Here is a 17,584-nt window from a genome sequence, read left to right on the forward strand (position 1 = left end):
TTAAGAGAGTCGCTACAGAGATTTCTTTCAGAAAAAAAGTCACCACTGGCAGCACACTTAAGTGACGAGAAGTGGATAGCAAAACTTGCTTACCTGTGTGACATCTTCAACCTGCTCAATAAATAGACCTACGTGTGCACATGCACAGATGTATAGGTAATAGGAGGCACAGCATATATTTAGAGTCTCAACATTTTCTCAACATCACAACTGTGTGTTTAATAATTATATATAGACCCTGGAAATAGGACCCGTATATAAAATTGTTATAACCTATGCTATGCCTATGTATAGTTTTTCTGTGAATTTGTATTATTCTACAGTTCTTTTTCCTAAGAACTGACTTCAGACCTGCATCCTGTCGCCTCACTCTGCTGACGTGAACCTGGCTGACTCTCTCTCTCTCTCTCTCTCCCTCTCTCTCTCTCTCTCTCTCTCTCTCTCTCTCTCTCTCTCTCTCCTCTCAGGAATGCACAAGAAGTCTCTGGAAATGACCAAGAAGTGTCCCGGGACGCCGGAGTCGGGCCAGTCCGAGCCCTTCTGCGAGGAGCGGGAGCGGGGGGGGCGGGACGGCAGGGACTCGGCCTGGTCCTCCAAGTCCCGGGAGGCCGCCGGGGGCATGGAGGAGGAGGAGGTGGAGGAGGGGGAGGAGGAGGAGGAGGACATGGCCATCGACCTGTCCAGCACCTCCAAGCAGCAGGACGTCCCGCTGAGGCCCGGCTCGGCCCAGAGACGCACCGGCAGCGAGTCGGACGAGCAGAGCTGAAGCCGAGAGAAAGGAATCGGACAGAGAGACGAGTCTTTTCCAAAGATGTGCAAAAGAACGAAAGAACGAACGAACTGCCCCTGTTTTTCTGAGTAGGGATGTACATTATGTATCTGTTGTCTTTTTTTCTGTTCATTATTGTATTTGAAAGTATGTTTTATATCCTTGTTTTGTTTTTTTTGGAATATAAGAGAGTATTTAATGTTTTATTCCTGTTGCGTTTGTTTGATTCTGTTATGGTACGACCGTCTGTCACAAGATGGAAATCAATCAAGAAGCAAATATGTTTCTTACAGCTCAGTTTTCCACTGTTAATAAGTGTTGGTAATTATTTGGAGTTGACTGGTGTTGGTGGAGAGGTCAAAACTCTCTGAAGTGTTAAAGGTCCCATATTATAGGAATTCAAATTTCCTCTGTTTCTATACAGATATGATCAAAAATGTTTAATGAAGACATTGTTTAAATTTGATTTTGTTTGAGTGGTTCACTGTAAAGTTTTTTCAGAACTCCGTCCTTTCCTCCAGTCCGTTTCAGTCTGACTCCAGGAAACGCATCACAGCTGGACTCGCTCCTGATTGGCTCCCTCACTAAAGACTGACTGAAATCCGTCCAATCAGGGTCCAGTCTGCAGCATCTGAACTGAAAGCCTCCACTCAGCAGGTTTACCTCATTTGAATTAGAGGAGCCGCTGCTGTCGGCCAATCAGGAGCCAGTATTGTGATGACTCAGTCTGCACATTCATTCAGTTCAACTTTGAACTAAACTACATTTATCTGCAGAACATCATGAAGAACTTTATTCTGATCCTGAGACAGAGGAGAGATGAACTGAATCATATGGAACCTTTAACTTTTCTCTGCTGGACTGAAACTTGCAGCTCGGTGTTGATTTGAAGTTAAATGAAAACTTTGCTGTTTTCTGATGCAGCGCCCGCTCCTCCTGACTGAAGCACTGTGAATGAATGTAATTCAAATGTAATATTTAAAAAATTCTGTTTATTATGACATTTATCTACAGCATCAGCAGGTTGTTAATAAAAACAAAGTATTTTTGGAATCGTTTGTGACTTTTATTTTGGTCGTTCGGTACAGTACAAACACTGTGGATTAATTTCATTTCAATTTAACTAATTCAGATATAATTAATCAGACTGCCTAAGCATTGACCAGACTCATCAAACTCCTGGACATCTTTGCTGTCAGGTGAAAATCTCGTATCTCCAAAATATCAACTTTTCAGGAACTGAGGAAAAAAGTCTTGTTTTTAGCTTGACCACATTTCAGAGTTTATCCAGTGAGGTTTAAAGGGTTTTATAAGCATAAAACATGTTTCATAGGACCCATGTGATCCTTCCAGGTTTGATTTTCTGACAAAATAGCATGTGACAGCAGCGCTGTGCAGCAGCCGAAATGACATACCATCAGCACGGCCATCTTGGTAAGAAAATAACAGCTGATTCTAATAAATTAACAGGTGATTATAATCAAATGACAGCAGCAGCCACTGAGCTGTGTGTGTGGTAAAACATCATACTGGTAGGAAACGTATGTGACATCATGGGAAAATGAATATCTTATATCTGGTTTAGATTTGGTTTAGAGCAGCAGAGCGTCAGCTGAACTCTTATAGCAACACAGACTGACAATATTACATATGTGGCTGTTCTCATGATCCTGATACTGTCCAGTCAATGATGGATGTGATGAAGCTTGTTTGGTCACATACTGACTGTAGAATTGATCAATACTACACTGGTTGTCTATGGGAAGACCTGAACCTGAACTGATTCTAATGAGACATTTTGATTATGATAAATGATGATGATGATGATGATGATTATCTAGAGATTTAAAATGGATTAAATGGATGATCTTGTGCTGCTGGTTTATCGTGTTCGCCATTGGATGAGAAATGTGCCGCGTCACGTCCTTTCCCTACGTCACTTCCTTTGGCAGTTTGTTTGCTAGGCTAGTTAGCTAGCTGCTTACTAGTTAGCTTAGTCCAGTAACTCCTAAACATGCTTGATTTAATCTCCTTTAAGGTTGAAGTTACATCCATCGTCAATAACCTGGCGAAGTCGGTGGTGACAGAGATTTTTACCGCAGCGGAGAAAGTCACTTTGAATAAACAGACTCAGGGAAACGAGGTAAGCTAACGCGCTAACTTTAGCCAGATGTCATGTTACTTTAGCTAAAGTTAACCCCTTCAGCTCCGGCCAGCCTGACTGACCTGAAGCTGCCTGCGGAATGAAATGAAATGAAAAAGTCTGCTAGAGGAAGATAATTTGGGTGCAACCAAAGTCACATGAATTGTCGCGTTAGCTTAGCGTTTCTCAAGTGTTCACATAAGTTAACTGATGCAAACAAGAGGCAGGCTGACTTTATATTCCTAGTCTTGATACGGCCACGCCAAAGTCCATTAAAAAAGCTGGCCATTTAAAGTTTCCTTGCTAATCAGCAAACGTATACATCTTGTAGTACATGGTCGAATATGTGTGACGGTATGCTTAGGTCTTCTGGTTAATTCGGCATATATATAATCCACCAGGCAGCAGTTTTATTTCTATAAAATCTCTAATTTGGTAGAAGGTGATTATGGGGATAGTAGGTGAACTAACACTAAAGGTTGAAATTGTATTGAAGTAAGAGCAGGTTGGTGTATAGCAGTGATTCTCAACCTTTTTCATATCAAGGACCCCTAATTCAGTACACATTAGTGCCACGGACCCCCATTTGAACAGATTTTGTCTCTCGGACGCAAATCTGAGAATATTTTTTATTGTTATAGATATGATTTAGTGCAGAATTCCATGACTATATGTACTGTAGGCAGAGAGATAACAGTGAAACTAAGATCAAAATAGTCATTCTTCTACATTCTCTACTTGTGTTAACTTCTTGTAAATGAAGTACGTTAATGGTGAAGTTTAACACTTCACCAATTTACTGGGGACCCCCTGTAACCACCTCAAGGACCCCTGGTGGTCCCCGGACCCCACGTTGAGAACCACTGGTGTATAGGATGTAACGGTGTGCCATATTTACCATGGGCTCCTACCGATTTGCAAAAAGTTGTGTGTTCTTCAAAGTCTGTATGTTTTGAAAATAAGGAAAACAACATGAAATTGCCAGATATTTGAATAAAGTTTTGCATGATGTTTTCGTCATGCAAAGACTAATTAAAGAGTCATTTAATATTAGTGGAACTGTTTCAAATTAATTCACTCGGAATGCATTTTCCCCATTCTCTCAGGAAGGACTGGACGCTCTTGTGGATGATTTGTGTGTCGACGCCATCGACAAGATCCTGAAGGTTGTTGAGTTGGCAGCTGGAAGCCAAGAGGAGCCTGAGAGCAGAGTCCCTGTGCCTCAGCCTGAGGAGAGCAGAGTCCCTGTGCCTCAGCCTGAGGAGAGCAGAGTCCCTGTACCTCAGCCTGAGGAGAGCAGAGTCCCTGTGCCTCAGCCTGAGGAGAGCAGAGTCCCTGTGCCTCAGCCTGAGGAGAGCAGAGTCCCTGTGCCTCAGCCTGAGGAGAGCAGAGTCCCTGTGCCTCAGCCTGAGGAGAGCAGAGTCCCTGTGCCTCAGCCTGAGGAGAGCAGAGTCCCTGTGCCTCAGCCTGAGGAGAGCAGAGTCCCTGTGCCTCAGCCTGAGGAGAGCAGTGAAGCTGCACAGGAGCCACAGCCAGCAGGAGGTAAGAAGCACAAGGCAGAGGCTCCAGAGAATTACATGTAGCTTTCAAATGAACGTTTCTGAAGTTTTGCATTGACTCTTATCAGCTAACATCAGGGCATCCAGCATATGACCAAAAAAATCACAATCATATACCAACATATTTCATCCTGTACTGTTTTCGCTGAAGTTTCTCATAAATTAACAATCCTCCATCTGTCTTTTTTTAAGTTTAATATCGCTTTTACCATAACTTGTAATTGATTTTCTTCCAGTCCCTGCAGATGGATGATAGCGCACCTATTTTTGAGATTCAAAATTTGAATACAATTCCGGACACTTACTTTCGTCCGTGTCGGTGTATTTATATACTCGATATTAACCCTTTATTAACCCTTCCTGTACCTTCACAGTGTTACAGATACTTGTAAGAAGTGCAGGCTCTGTACTCAAAGCTCTTATTTTTCCATTTATCAGCCGATACAGATTCTCTACATGAAGTAACTGTCGCCCAAAGTGGGATTTAAGGCTTCCCGCTTCTTGTTCGTGACTAAGTCGGTAACTTAGTGTTTTATATGCTTAAATGTGTATAGATGTTTATGAAATTTGATACCTAGCTTCTGAAATGTGTATGAATTTCCTAGCTTCTGAAATGTGTATGAATTTATGTCACTTAGCTTTTGGTTGGGAACTCCGTATAAAAATGCCGGTAAACACCAGAAATTACACGAGTGACCGAGTGGCCGGAATTGGATACAATTCCGTTATTTGGTTCAAGTGAGGGGTATAACACAGTGTTTTCTGTGTGTGTGTGTGTGTGTGTGTGTCTTCAGGTGAAGAAGCCAGCCTGCACCCCCCCGAGGAGCAGACGTACATCCTGGTTTACGGGGTCAGTGAGTGAATCCACACAGTCTCTGCTGTCTGACAGAATTTAACTCCTTGAAATCTGAACATGGACGTTCTGTTCTGCTTTTCTTCAGAGTGCTGTGATCGACTCCAAGTATCCGCTGCTGTCTCTGGAGAACAGTGAGAACGGTGAGTGGAACTGAGAACCGACGGAGAAAACATGGATGCTTGGTAACCGCTCCTTTAGTTCCATTTACCACACTGCACTCATATTTTACATTACCACTGACCATTTTCCAAAGCATACCACACATTTTTAGCTGTTTTAATGTTTACTCGATTTCCCTATTTATTTCAATTCAAACGTTCAGGTGATAAACTTTCCTTAAAATTCTCTGCTGCTCCGGCTAACATTCGTGGCCAGGTTTAGAAGTCATGGATGTTTCAATTTAGTTCGTAAAACAATTTTTTCTTCAGGGACTATTTTGTGGCGGAGACGTACATTCTGTTGTGTGGATGTGTGTCTCTGCATGGAAATTGTGGAATTCCTGCAATTGTGCTATCGACATCCATGTTTGCTTATCGTTTATTTTCTGGGTTTGATTTTGCGACCAAATGTCACCTGAATGCGACGCTGTTTGGCGGCCGACTTTGAAGTCCCGGATATCGGAGCTTCCCACCAGCATGTGAACCCACCAGAAGACGTTGGACTTCAATCAATGCAGGCATTAAACTAAGTTACCACACAACAATAAAGTAACATGGACACAAATAAACCCTGACAGGATGTTCACTGTGGTGGATTACCCATCTCAAGCAAGTTTAAAGTTGTTTTTTGTATGGAAATGAATGGAAAAAAATGGCTGACTGGGACAAAAAAAACCCATTCAAAAATCTGAACAAGTATGGAATGCTTTGGAAAATGGTTCATAGTAATGTCAAATATATGTGAATTGTAGTAAACGGGCCAAAAAACACCAGTATGGTCCTTTAAGTTGATAACCTGTGTTATCTGTTCTCCTCACAGGTTTAAATAAAAGCGGCTCCACCGCCTCAGAGGGCCATGCTGAGGCTCCGCCCCCCCCTGCTGACTGCCTGGACCATGAGTACGCCCGGCCCTCCTCGCCCCCCCCGGCCTCAGCCTCAGCCTCAGCAGCGGAGAGCGGCGGCTCTGCGGCCCGCAGCAGGAAGCGGCGAGGCGGACGGAGGAAGAAGAAAGACGCGAACGCGGCGACCGCAGAGAAAACAGAATGTCAGCAGGAGTGCGAGCGGTGCGGCATGCTGTTCCCGAGCGCCCAGCGGCTCGCAGACCACCAGAGGAAAGCTCACCCGGTCTGCGGCGTCTGCGGGATTCTCTTCACCGGCGTCCTGAAGCTGCGGGAACACGAGATCAAGACGCACCGGCTGCTGCCGTACAGCTGCGAGTACTGCCAGAAAAGCTTCAGCCACAAAGCGCATCGCAACCTGCACGTCAAGGCCCGGCACACCGGAGAGAAGACCTGCCACTGCGACATCTGCGGTAAGGGATACTCCTGCGTCAGCATCCTGAAGACGCACCGGCTGACGCACTTCGACAAGACGTTCATCTGCGACGTGTGCGGGAAAAGCTTCTTCCACGCCTGCCACCTGACGCGCCACAAACACGTGCACCGGGAGGTGCGGCCGTACCGCTGCTCCACCTGCGGGAAGGGCTTCACGCAGGCCGAGAACCTGAAGAGCCACCGGGCCGTCCACACCGGGGACCGGCAGCTCTGCTCCATCTGCGGCAAGAGCTACCGCTGCCTGAAGAACCACATGATCAGCAGACACTCCCACGAGCTTCCCGCCGAGCAGCTGCCGGCCGCCGACAGCATCGTCTCCTGCGAAGTGTGCGGGAAGAAGTTCCCGAACCCGTCGCAGTACAAGGTGCACAAGAGGAGCCACACGGGCGAGAAGCCGTTCCACTGCGACATCTGCGGCAAGAGCTACCGGCTGAAGGAGACGCTGCGGGACCACCGGTACACTCACACCGGGGAGAAGCCCTACAGCTGCGGCCTCTGCTCCAAGAGCTTCAACACCTCCACCAGCTTCATGCGGCACCGCAGCATCCACACCGGGGAAACGCCGTACGGCTGCCAGGACTGCGGCAAGCGGTTCCGCCTGCTGAGCTTCCTGAAGGCTCACCAGCAGACCAAAGCCCACCGCAGGCAGCTGAGCTCCGCCGCCGAGGCCGACTGCAGCCTGTAGGACCTGGAGACCGCTTATCAGTCTCAGCACCCAGGAGATTATACTGCTTTTAAAGCAAAGCTCCGGACGTTTTCAACCTGGAACCCTTGGATTGCATTTGGGGGCATTTGGTCTTCATTAGATAGTTTGAAATGGAGAGAGACAGGAAACATTAGGAGAGACAGACGGAGACAACGTGACAAAAGTCACAGGCCGGATTCAAACCGAGGACTTCACAGTCACATGGTACGTGCCTTAGCTAGCTGAGCCAGGACGGCCCCTACTTCCCCTTCTTTTTTCATCATACTGATCGATTCTGACCAAAATGTGATCCATTGATGATGTCTTGCTTGCCTGGGTACACCTCTCCAGTCCAGTCCAGTCCAGTCCAGTCCAGGTTAATGGACGCTCCAAAAATCTGCCCTAAAAGCAGCCAAAGCAAAGTCTTCTTCAACATATTGACACTGACTGTAATGAGACATGTTGGTACACAGATCTGCAGTCAGATCTTTCTCCTGCAGGTTTGATGTCACCTGACTGTTGCTGGAGCTCTTCCTTGTTCCTGTCTGCATGCTCCGCTGTGTGCAGCAGTGAAACAGTGAAGGGTGTCAGGTCAGGGGTGAACTGAAAATTAAATGCATACATGTATCATTAGAGTGAGTGTCACAGTGTTAAACATGCAAAGATCCTGTGCAGGCCCACGGCGCATATTCAACTGAACCACTGCAGTACGGTTGAATTACAGAATTCCACTAACGTTACTTAAACATCCCAAAGGTAACCGCGTTACCTACTGTTAAGGTTTGTAGAGCAGCAGAAGACGAGTTACTGTCTACTAGGGCTGAACGATTTTGAAAAAATATCTAATTGTGATTATTTTGACTGATATTGCAATTGCGATATGATTTGCGATATTAGAGGGAATGATCATTTTTACATCATTATTCTCATTTTCTTTGAAAAACATATTAAAATGATTATGGTGTGATTTTTGCGGGGATCTGTACCAAACAAAGATGTTTTCTTAAGTCTGTAGAATATGATGTGTAGGCCAGGACATCTCTGCAGCACCACAATATTTACTTTAAAATGCTGTTTTGACACATTTCACCTTTAACAAATATTGCGCCTCCTGCGATTTGAAAATTGCAGTAGGCCATATTTCGATTTTGATAAATTTTCAATTAATTGTTCAGCCCTACTGTCTACAAACCTCGTTGCTAACACAGGAGAGTTTGGAGCAGTGTGGGATGTTAAGTTTCACTTTTGTTTTCACAGGAGACTCTGGATTGAGTTCACTGCTGCTGGTCTGCTGTCTGCTTCTCACATGACAGACAGGATGTGACATCAGACACATCAGAGATCCATTTAGATCCATTTTTATACACTGACCAACTATTTATTTTGTGCCTCTGTATGGGAAACACTGCATCTGATAGTCAAAGACGGCCTCTAGAGGCCAACTCATGAAGTGCATCATCTCACTAAAGCTGGGCTCAGATTACAGGAGTTTTAAAATCCTAACTGATTTTGAAATCGGGTTGCATCACGCACATAAGGAGAAACTTAACCGATCTCAAATCGCAAACAAGCTCACACTACAAGTTTAGAACATGACGGTGCATCACACACTACAAGATATTATTAAGATTATCTTGCCTGACGGAGTCACGTGACCATGGAGAGGCAGGAGGCAGATGTTTCCAGACATGGAGGCTGAACAGCTGCTCTGGTGTTCAGTAGTTTGCCAAAGAAAAGAGAAAGACCAGACGAATTTGGATGAGGAAATGTCTGGAGAGACAGACATAAAGCGGGCTGTCCGCTCCGGAGGACCGGAGGTGAGAATTTAACCGTCAGTTTTAATATCTGTTCGTTATAACGTTGGTACGCTATCGCTAGCCTAGTGCTAAAAGGTTTACTGTTGCTAGGCAACACCGTCAGCTGTCCCGGCCGGGACGTTAAAGTTGTATTGTCCAATGTTGAAAGGCATAATGAAGTGATGTCATCGTGCAGATACTCGCAAATATCAAACAGGTTAGAAATTATCGGGGCGGCTCCGATGCGTCAGATCTGATCTGGACTCAGCTCACAGCTCCAGATATTCTGCGCTGAACTTCGGTTCCGACCGAGACTCAGGTCCAGATTTCTCTCCGATTGTCGGGAGGGACGAATCGGGAATAAATCGGCGAAAAACTCCTGTAATCTGAGCAGGGCGACAAGTGACAAGTGACTGACTGACTGACCTGAATTTGGCTCCCGATGCCCTCGGCTGCACTGCGGGAAAAAGACTTGCTTTGGGGGTTTAGGTTGGTTAGGTTGGTTTTTGGAGAGTCCATTGGCCTGTTGGGACCGGACTGAGAGCTGCAGCTAGACTTCAGCAGATCTATAGATCTACAGCGAAGCAACCGATAAGAAATTGATCAGAATCGATTGATGTGATGGAAAATGGAGTCCAGTTCAGAAAAGGCCGGAGGTGTGATTTAAATTTGACGTATTTTATTGCTTTACAGCAGCAGCGGTTCATCAGTGAAGATTCTTCTTCTGGTCCTCCAGAGGAATCGTCTTCCTCCTCTGGTCTGGTCACTCACCACAACACCATCACTTCAACACCATCACTTCTACACCATCACTTCTACACCATCACTTCAACACCATCACTTCAACACCATCACTTCTACACCATCACCACTACACCATCACTTCAACACCATCACTTCTACACCATCACTTCAACACCATCACTTCAGCACCATCACTTCAACACCATCACTTCAGCACCATCACTTCAACACCATCACTTCTACACCATCACTTCAACACCATCAATTCTACACCATCACTTCAACACCATCACTTCTACACCATCACTTCAACACCATCACTTCAACACCATCAATTCTACACCATCACTTCAACACCATCACTTCTACACCATCACTTCAACACCATCACTTCAACACCATCACTTCAACACCATCACTTCAACACCATCACTTCTACACCATCACTTCTACACCATCACTTCAACACCATCACTTCAACAATATGCAATCAAAAACTATTTTTCAATCAATCTTTTCATTTTGACAAGAGGCAACATGGCCAGTTTTAACTGCCAGATGAACTTATTCTTCACTATTCAGTTTTCATATTTAGGCTTTACTGCCTGAACTGTGTTTTGAAAGAAAAGGCTTATCAAAACTGGTAGATCAATAAAGGTTTCATGTGCTGCTTGCCATTTCAATTTGTAATTTGTTTTTCCAACATCATAGATTTTTGGCAGTGCTGGAAGAAGTACTGAGATGTTTTACTTCAGTAAAAGTACCAATACAACAATGTAAAGATACTCCATTACAAGTAAAAGTCCTGCATTCAAAATCTTACTTAAGTAAAAGTACATAAGTATTGGCAGCAAAATGTACTTAGAGTATCAAAGTAAACGTACTCATTATGCAAACTGTCCCCATTTAGAGAGTTATATTTTTCATAAATTATTGGAATATTAATACTGATTTATTGACATACATGTACATGTAAGCAGCATTTTAAAGTTGTCAACGTGAAGCTAATCTTAACAATTTAGCTATACTTTTGGGTAGTCTTAGTTATTTTATAAAGATGATCAAATGTTTTAAATATAAAATATTGATCTGAAAAGTAACTAGTCACTATAACTGTGAAATAAATGTAATGGAGTAAAAAGTACAATATTTCCCTCTAAAATGTAGTGGAGTATAAGTACAAAGTAGCATAAAATGGAAATACTCAAAGTACAAGTACCTCAAAATTGTACTTAAGTACAGTAATTGAGTAAATGTACTTAGTTACTTTCCACTACTGATTTTTGGTTTGTAGTGTTTGGTTTGGTGTAAAACAGAAAGTCAGATGTTTCATCACTCGGTTCATGTGTGTTAGGAGAAACCGTCTACAGAAAACTACAGTCATGGAGTCTGGACGCTCGTTCAGTTGTAGTCCAGTCAGCTGTCTTCATGTCGGGGCTTTCAGATTCTATCTGGATCCATATTTTCTTTTCTCCTATCGTGACACTGAATGTGATTTTTGGATCCTGTTTGCCAGTTATTCTGTTCATAAAATAGATGACATAATATCAGTAGAAATTACATGACGTTATTATGTATTTTAACATGTTACTGAAATTTAAAAACAATTTTTCTAACAACCATGGTGTGGATGTTGTGTCGCTACGAGATTTTTTTAAAAATTGTTTTCATCATAATCAACTCGTCTAAAGAAAAGCAGAATAGAGGAATCTGAAAGCAGAAACTGTCAGTGTTATTAGAGACAGTATTAGTGTTGGACGCAGGTAAAGGCTTTAAACTTTAACTTCATTTGTCACTTTGGCGGGATCCGGAATTCTCTATTTGGTTCGGAAAATGATGTCACGTGTGAAGGCAGAATTCCCGGAGCACGTGAACGCAGCAGGTCGCTCCAGCCGTGCGTCGTTCCGTAAATAGCGGAAGCAGGAATGGTGAATAGCGGTGTGTTTCCTGTTAGCAGCTAGCTCTGATGTAACGATGCTCAGTCTGGACCTGGACCTGGACCTGGACGGGTTTAACCGCCAGCTGCAGTCCGTGATGAACCGCCTGGCTGCGGCTGTGGTAGCGGAGATCAAGGTCAGCGCTGCGGTTCACGACGACGGCGCAAGTAACGGCGAAAAAGAGGTGAGAGAAAACATTAGCTTAGCTTCAGCTGAGCGAGTTAGCTATGCCGGCACTTCCGGTTAACTTCAAAATAAAAGCCCGGAGTAAACTTTTTATGTACCTATTCGTCAAAATAGTATTTTTACCCTCTGCTTTGTCTGCAGTGCCATGGCTCTTTCTCCTGTGTCAAAGCATAACTCAAAGTTTACCGTTACAATTTAGTTTCCCAATTCTTTTTCTCGCTAAAACACAATTATTGCTGATACATAAATGGTATATTTATACACAAGAAAACCATAGAAGAGTCCGTGTGAGAGTAAAGAAGTGTCATTTAATTTTAGAGGTTTGAAATGGCCACTTAAATACTGCAGGGGTAAAACAGAATATTGTATAGACATCAGGTCTGATAGAAAACAATCCATATAAAATTAACCTGTTGGACAACAACAAACTTGGTATAATGGTATTTATTGGACAAAGAGTCCAATAAATACCATTTTTAGGCTAAAGTAGACAGAAGTTTCAGTTAAACGTAAATGGTAAGTAGCTTCAGCAACATGGGCCATTATAACACTGAGTAACATTCTTTACTTTGCAACTTTGATTTAAATCAATAAAGATTATCATTATCGTTATTATTATTATTATTATTATTATCATCAGGTTGAACAGCATTTCATCACTGAGTTAAATCACTTGGACCGGTCAGGAGTTTTAATGCTCCTGCAGATTCTCTTCTCACTTTCTGCTCCTCCTGCTGTTTCTGCTGAATAAATGACTGAAGTTTGATTTCCTGTTTCAGGGGAAGCTGGAGACTCTGGTGAAGATCAAATGCATCGAGGCTTCAGACTCGATCATGAATCTGATCAGAGATCTGCTGAGTCCGGCTGGAGATCCTCAGACCGTCGGTCAGTTCAACACAAATAACAAATAACACTGAATCCTGTAACAAGCTGCTGGTTCACAGATTAGTTTTCCTCACAATCATCTTCCTCACACTCTCATTTGTGATTGATTTTTTTTATATTTTCACTTATACTTTCACAATTACAATTACTTGTGTACTGACTTACAATACTTCAGTAGAAACATACTTAAGTAAAAGTAAAATTACTGACTTTAGAAAATGTTCAAAGTAAGCTACAAGTATCCGACACAAAAAAGCAACTCAGTTACAGTAACTTGAGTAAATGTAACTAGTTACTTCAGCCTTTTACATAAATTGTTATGTGGCGACGTGTCCGATGTGTTTCTGTTTAGTTTAGTTTGTCTTCTGTCAGAATCTTTATCTTTACTTTCTGCTCTCAGACTCGAGCTCGGTGTCTCTGTGTGAGACGGACTTCACCGCTCCGCTCAGCGAAGACGAGTCTCCGCCGCTCGGCCCGGCCGTCGACCTCGACCACCGCTACGTCCGCTCCGCCGCGCCGCCGCCCGGCGCCGGGCGGAGGGACCGCGGCGCGGGGGGGGGCGCGAAGACGAGGAAGACGAAGGCCGCCGAGGACGAAATCCTCATCGCCGAGTCCTCCGGAGCGCGACACGTGTGCCGGTACTGCGGCGCGCTTTTCTCCGCCGCGGTCGACCTGCGGGATCACCAGCGCCACGTCCACGGCGCCGTGGAGCGGCCGCACGCCTGCGACTACTGCGACAAAACCTTCAGCCACAAGCCGCACCGGGACCGGCACCACCGGCTGCACCGCGGCGAGCGCGCCTTCCGCTGCGAGACGTGCGGCAAAGCCTACGTCACCGTGAGCCAGCTGAAGACGCACCGGCAGACGCACGCCGCCAAGTCGTTCGTCTGCGACGTCTGCGGCAACGCCTTCTACCAGGCGGGTCACCTGACGCGCCACAAGCTGGTGCACCGGGCGGAGCGGCCGTTCCGCTGCGACGCCTGCGGTAAAGGCTTCACGCAGGCCGAGGGGCTGCGGAGCCACCGGGCCGCGCACGCCGCCGAGCGCCAGCTCTGCCCCGCCTGCGGCAAGAGCTTCAGGAACCTGAAGCATCACATGATCAACAAACACGCCGAGGACCTGCCGCCCGGAGACGCCCGGCGGGCGCAGAAGAAGTACGGCTGCGACGTCTCCGGCTGCGGGAAGAAGTTCCTCTACCCCTCGCTGCTGAAGCTGCACAGGAAGCGGACTCACGGCGGGAAGCGGCGGGGCGGCAGCCTCCAGGGGCCGCGGGGCGAGGGGAGCGAGGGGCCGCGGGGCGAGGAGCCACGGGGCGAGGGGAGCGAGGAGCCGAGGAGCGAGGGGCCGGGGGGCGGCGGCCGGCCGGGCGGCGGGCCGTTCGTCTGCGGCGTCTGCGGAGCGACCTTCATCACGGCGAGCAACCTGTCCCGACACGGCAGCATCCACACCGGAGAAACGCCCTTCAGCTGCTCCGCCTGCGGGAAACGCTTCAGACTGCTGGACTTCCTGAAGACTCACGAGAAAATCCACCTGAAACACAAACTGAGAGAAACAGACGAGGCGTTAGAGGCTTCTGTCAGCTGATCTCAGGTCAGTCAGCTGTTACGTCCTGTAGGCTGCTCTCAGGGTCAGAGGTCAGGAGCTGGATCTTCAACAGGAAGAGGTTTTGTTTCACCTCGGTCCGTCCTGCTGGCAGAGGAGAACAGAGCAATCTGATCTGAATCACACTGAACTGAACTGAACTGAACTGAACTGAACTGAACTGAACTGAACTGAACTGAAGTATTTTATTTTGTACACAGGTTGGAATCCTGAGTTTTTTCTGCTGAAGATTTTGTTCTCGCTGCAAAACCTGTAGAGTCTGAAGTTTTGTTTATCATTACAATCTTTAAGAATAAAATATTTTTGATCATCAGATCATTTCCACACTGCATTTTATTTTATTTTATGTTCTTCACCTTGCTGTCCCACAGCTCAGCCTGGTCCTGGTCCTGGTCCTGGTCCTGGTCCTGGTTCTCTGGTTTAACCTGCAGGGTTCACATGGTTTTGGAAAACCTGGTAAAGTCATGGAGTTTGGAAAAGTGAAGGGAAATTATGTCAAAACATCTCAAAAGTTTTTGGAAATCTGTTCCAAATGTTTTTTTTCCAGCTGGTGAAATGCTGAGTGTCAAACAGTCTGATGGGAAATGTAGTTTCTTTGGAAAGATCAATAACCTGAATATCGTTTATTTCATTACAGAAGTCCAAAGTGACAGATACAGCGAGACACTTTCACTTCAGTATTAATAACAATGTTGATGCTCAACTGTCAGCTGACAGAAACACAGGCTGAACTACAGCTGCAGCTAATCATTATTCTCATTATTGATTCATCTATCAGTTATTTTTACTCAGTCTGACCAGCAGCCAAAAAAACCAAAGTATTAATTTAATGAGGTGAAACAGAGAAAAGCAGCAAATCTGTAAAGCTGCAACCAGACTTGATAAACGACTAAAACGATTAATCGATTATCAAAATTATAAATGAAAATTAATCGACAAATCCTTTCAGCACGAGTCTGATCCAGACTTTAAAGACTCAGTTTCCAACAGTCTGAGTTCACACTGAACTCAGACTGTTGGAAACTGAGTATCAGACTGTCATGATCACTGATGAATATTGATCATGGAAATCACACTAGAAGTCATGAACCAGTGAGTCTGCAGGAACCAGCAGAGTGTTTCTGGTTTCCAGTAGAAACCAGTAGAAACCAGTAGAAGTGTTTCTGTCTGACCCGCTGAGCAAAACAAGTCCAGCTCTCCTCCCGCTTCGCTTCTTAAGATCCACATTAATATCTAACCGTGTTTTCAGCAGCGAGGTTAATCTGCTCAGCCTCGGCCTAATCACATATAATTCCCACTTAATGGACGATAAATCATATAATTGCGTCTCTGATCCTCGGCTGCTGCTTTAAGCTGATATTGTTTTTAGATCAGATGTTTTCAGCCGGTGAAACTCGGGGTGTTTGTGTGAGATGAAAGGAATAAAATACAGAAACTCAGTGTGGGGTGTGGGTGATAAATCAGGGCTGGGCGATATGGTTGAAATCAATATCATAATCATAAGGATTTTTCTCGATATCAATATATATCACCAGATGGTTCATGTATGCAAAATCACGTTAAATAATCAAATTAATGTTCATCTCATTGAACCGAATGGTGATGTTAGGTGTGATGTCAAACAAAACAGAAATATTCAAATAATATTCCTACCATACCTCATTTTATCAGAGTTTTTAGGTCAAATTTGCTTGTCATCATCAGTTCAGACAGCAGAAATGTGTGTCATGATATTAAAATATCTTCATATCATCACGATATGATTCCACTGAAAGACGATAAACGATAATATTGAATTATCGCCCAGCCCTACGTCAGTATGTACATGTAACATTCCAACTTGAATATATTTTTTATCGTGAAAATGTAAATAAAGTTGTTAAAAGCTGAGGCCCCTTTGAAAAAAACAAAAAAAACCCACAGAAACTCCTGTTCATCTGTGGAATATAATAAATTAAACTAAAACTTTAAGACATATATTTCTAGTAAGCTTCATCAGACTGATGTGTAATATGAAGATACAGTATAGTATAGTATAATACAGTATAATAATGTTTTCATCTCTGACTGGAGGTCCGTGTGTTTATTCATCACTTCACTGACACTAATGTCTGATTGCAGGGCCGGATTAACCAGACATGGGGACATGGGGCCCCTCCAGTGTGGCTCTAGTTAAAGCTCGATGTTTTGGAGAAACAGCTCTGTGCAAAAGTCTTAGACACATGTAAAAAAAAAAAAATATGTAAAGCGAAGATGCTTTCAAAAATAATAAAATGAAAAGTTTCTAAATATAAAAAAATAGTATAAAGAGCAGAGTCAGAGTCTGCTGACACACTGATGCAGAAAACAAATAAACATCTAAGACAAAATTTATGTAAAAAATCTAGGGTGCCTAACCCTTTAGCACAGTACTATACGTGCTTTTCATCCAACAGATGATATTTCATGTTTCTATGTTTCTGTTTATTTCAGTTTCCAGCAAAATAAACAAATAAACAGAGTCTTATTGACAGTTCACATCACAGGGAGATAAAGTCTAGAGCGCAAACCTGCAATTTGAAAACCTAATTTCCAAATTCTATAAAAATATCAACACCTGAAGTTAATCATGTAAAACCTCTACAGCGGGGTTTCCCACCCTGCGGTCCGGGGGCCCCCCGGGGGCCCTGAGGAGCCTCCAGGTCTGCTGTTTTCTTCTAAACATCTGAAACAGTGAAAGTGGCCGGTGGAGCTTCAGATGTACAAACACATGAAACAAACACTCTGTCCGTTAATTCATCCTTTACTGCCTGTGAAACACTTTGTGATGAAGATTTCAGTTAAAACAGTAAAACTTTCATAAATGTATTTCAAGTTTTTCTGCAACAAAATCAGTCTGCAGTCTCCCATCTGCTTCCTGCTTTATGAATCCACTTCATAATGAACAGAGA

The 17,584-nt window shown here is 44.3% G+C and overlaps 3 protein-coding genes across 3 annotated transcripts; all 3 read left to right on the top strand.

The window, feature by feature from the left end:
• The first annotated feature begins 469 nt into the window (after positions 1–469).
• Positions 470–766, top strand: LOC139659585 (visual system homeobox 1-like). The gene has a single exon (XM_071537896.1). The coding sequence runs from the start codon at positions 470–472 to the stop codon at positions 764–766; it is 297 nt and encodes a 98-aa protein (XP_071393997.1).
• Positions 767–5,135: 4,369 nt separating this feature from the next.
• LOC139659582 (zinc finger protein 98-like) lies at positions 5,136–10,188 on the top strand. The gene is made up of 5 exons (XM_071537892.1): positions 5,136–5,163; positions 5,266–5,321; positions 5,413–5,467; positions 6,306–7,729; positions 9,994–10,188. Exons 1-4 carry the CDS (start codon positions 5,136–5,138, stop codon positions 7,502–7,504), a joined length of 1,338 nt encoding a protein of 445 aa, XP_071393993.1. The 3' UTR covers positions 7,505–7,729; positions 9,994–10,188.
• A 1,785-nt stretch (positions 10,189–11,973) lies between these two features.
• LOC139659583 (zinc finger protein 224-like) lies at positions 11,974–14,636 on the top strand. Its single transcript, XM_071537893.1, has 3 exons — positions 11,974–12,165; positions 12,947–13,052; positions 13,453–14,636. The coding sequence occupies exons 1-3, from the start codon at positions 12,019–12,021 to the stop codon at positions 14,634–14,636; spliced, it is 1,437 nt and encodes a 478-aa protein (XP_071393994.1). The 5' UTR covers positions 11,974–12,018.
• Positions 14,637–17,584: the final 2,948 nt, after the last annotated feature.

Source organism: Centroberyx affinis, unplaced genomic scaffold, assembly GCF_046629955.1.
Source record: "Centroberyx affinis isolate AG114_WGS23_722 - 3 ecotype Tasmania unplaced genomic scaffold, CSIRO-AGI_Caff_v1 ptg003148l_1, whole genome shotgun sequence".
Lineage (NCBI taxonomy): Eukaryota > Metazoa > Chordata > Actinopteri > Beryciformes > Berycidae > Centroberyx > Centroberyx affinis.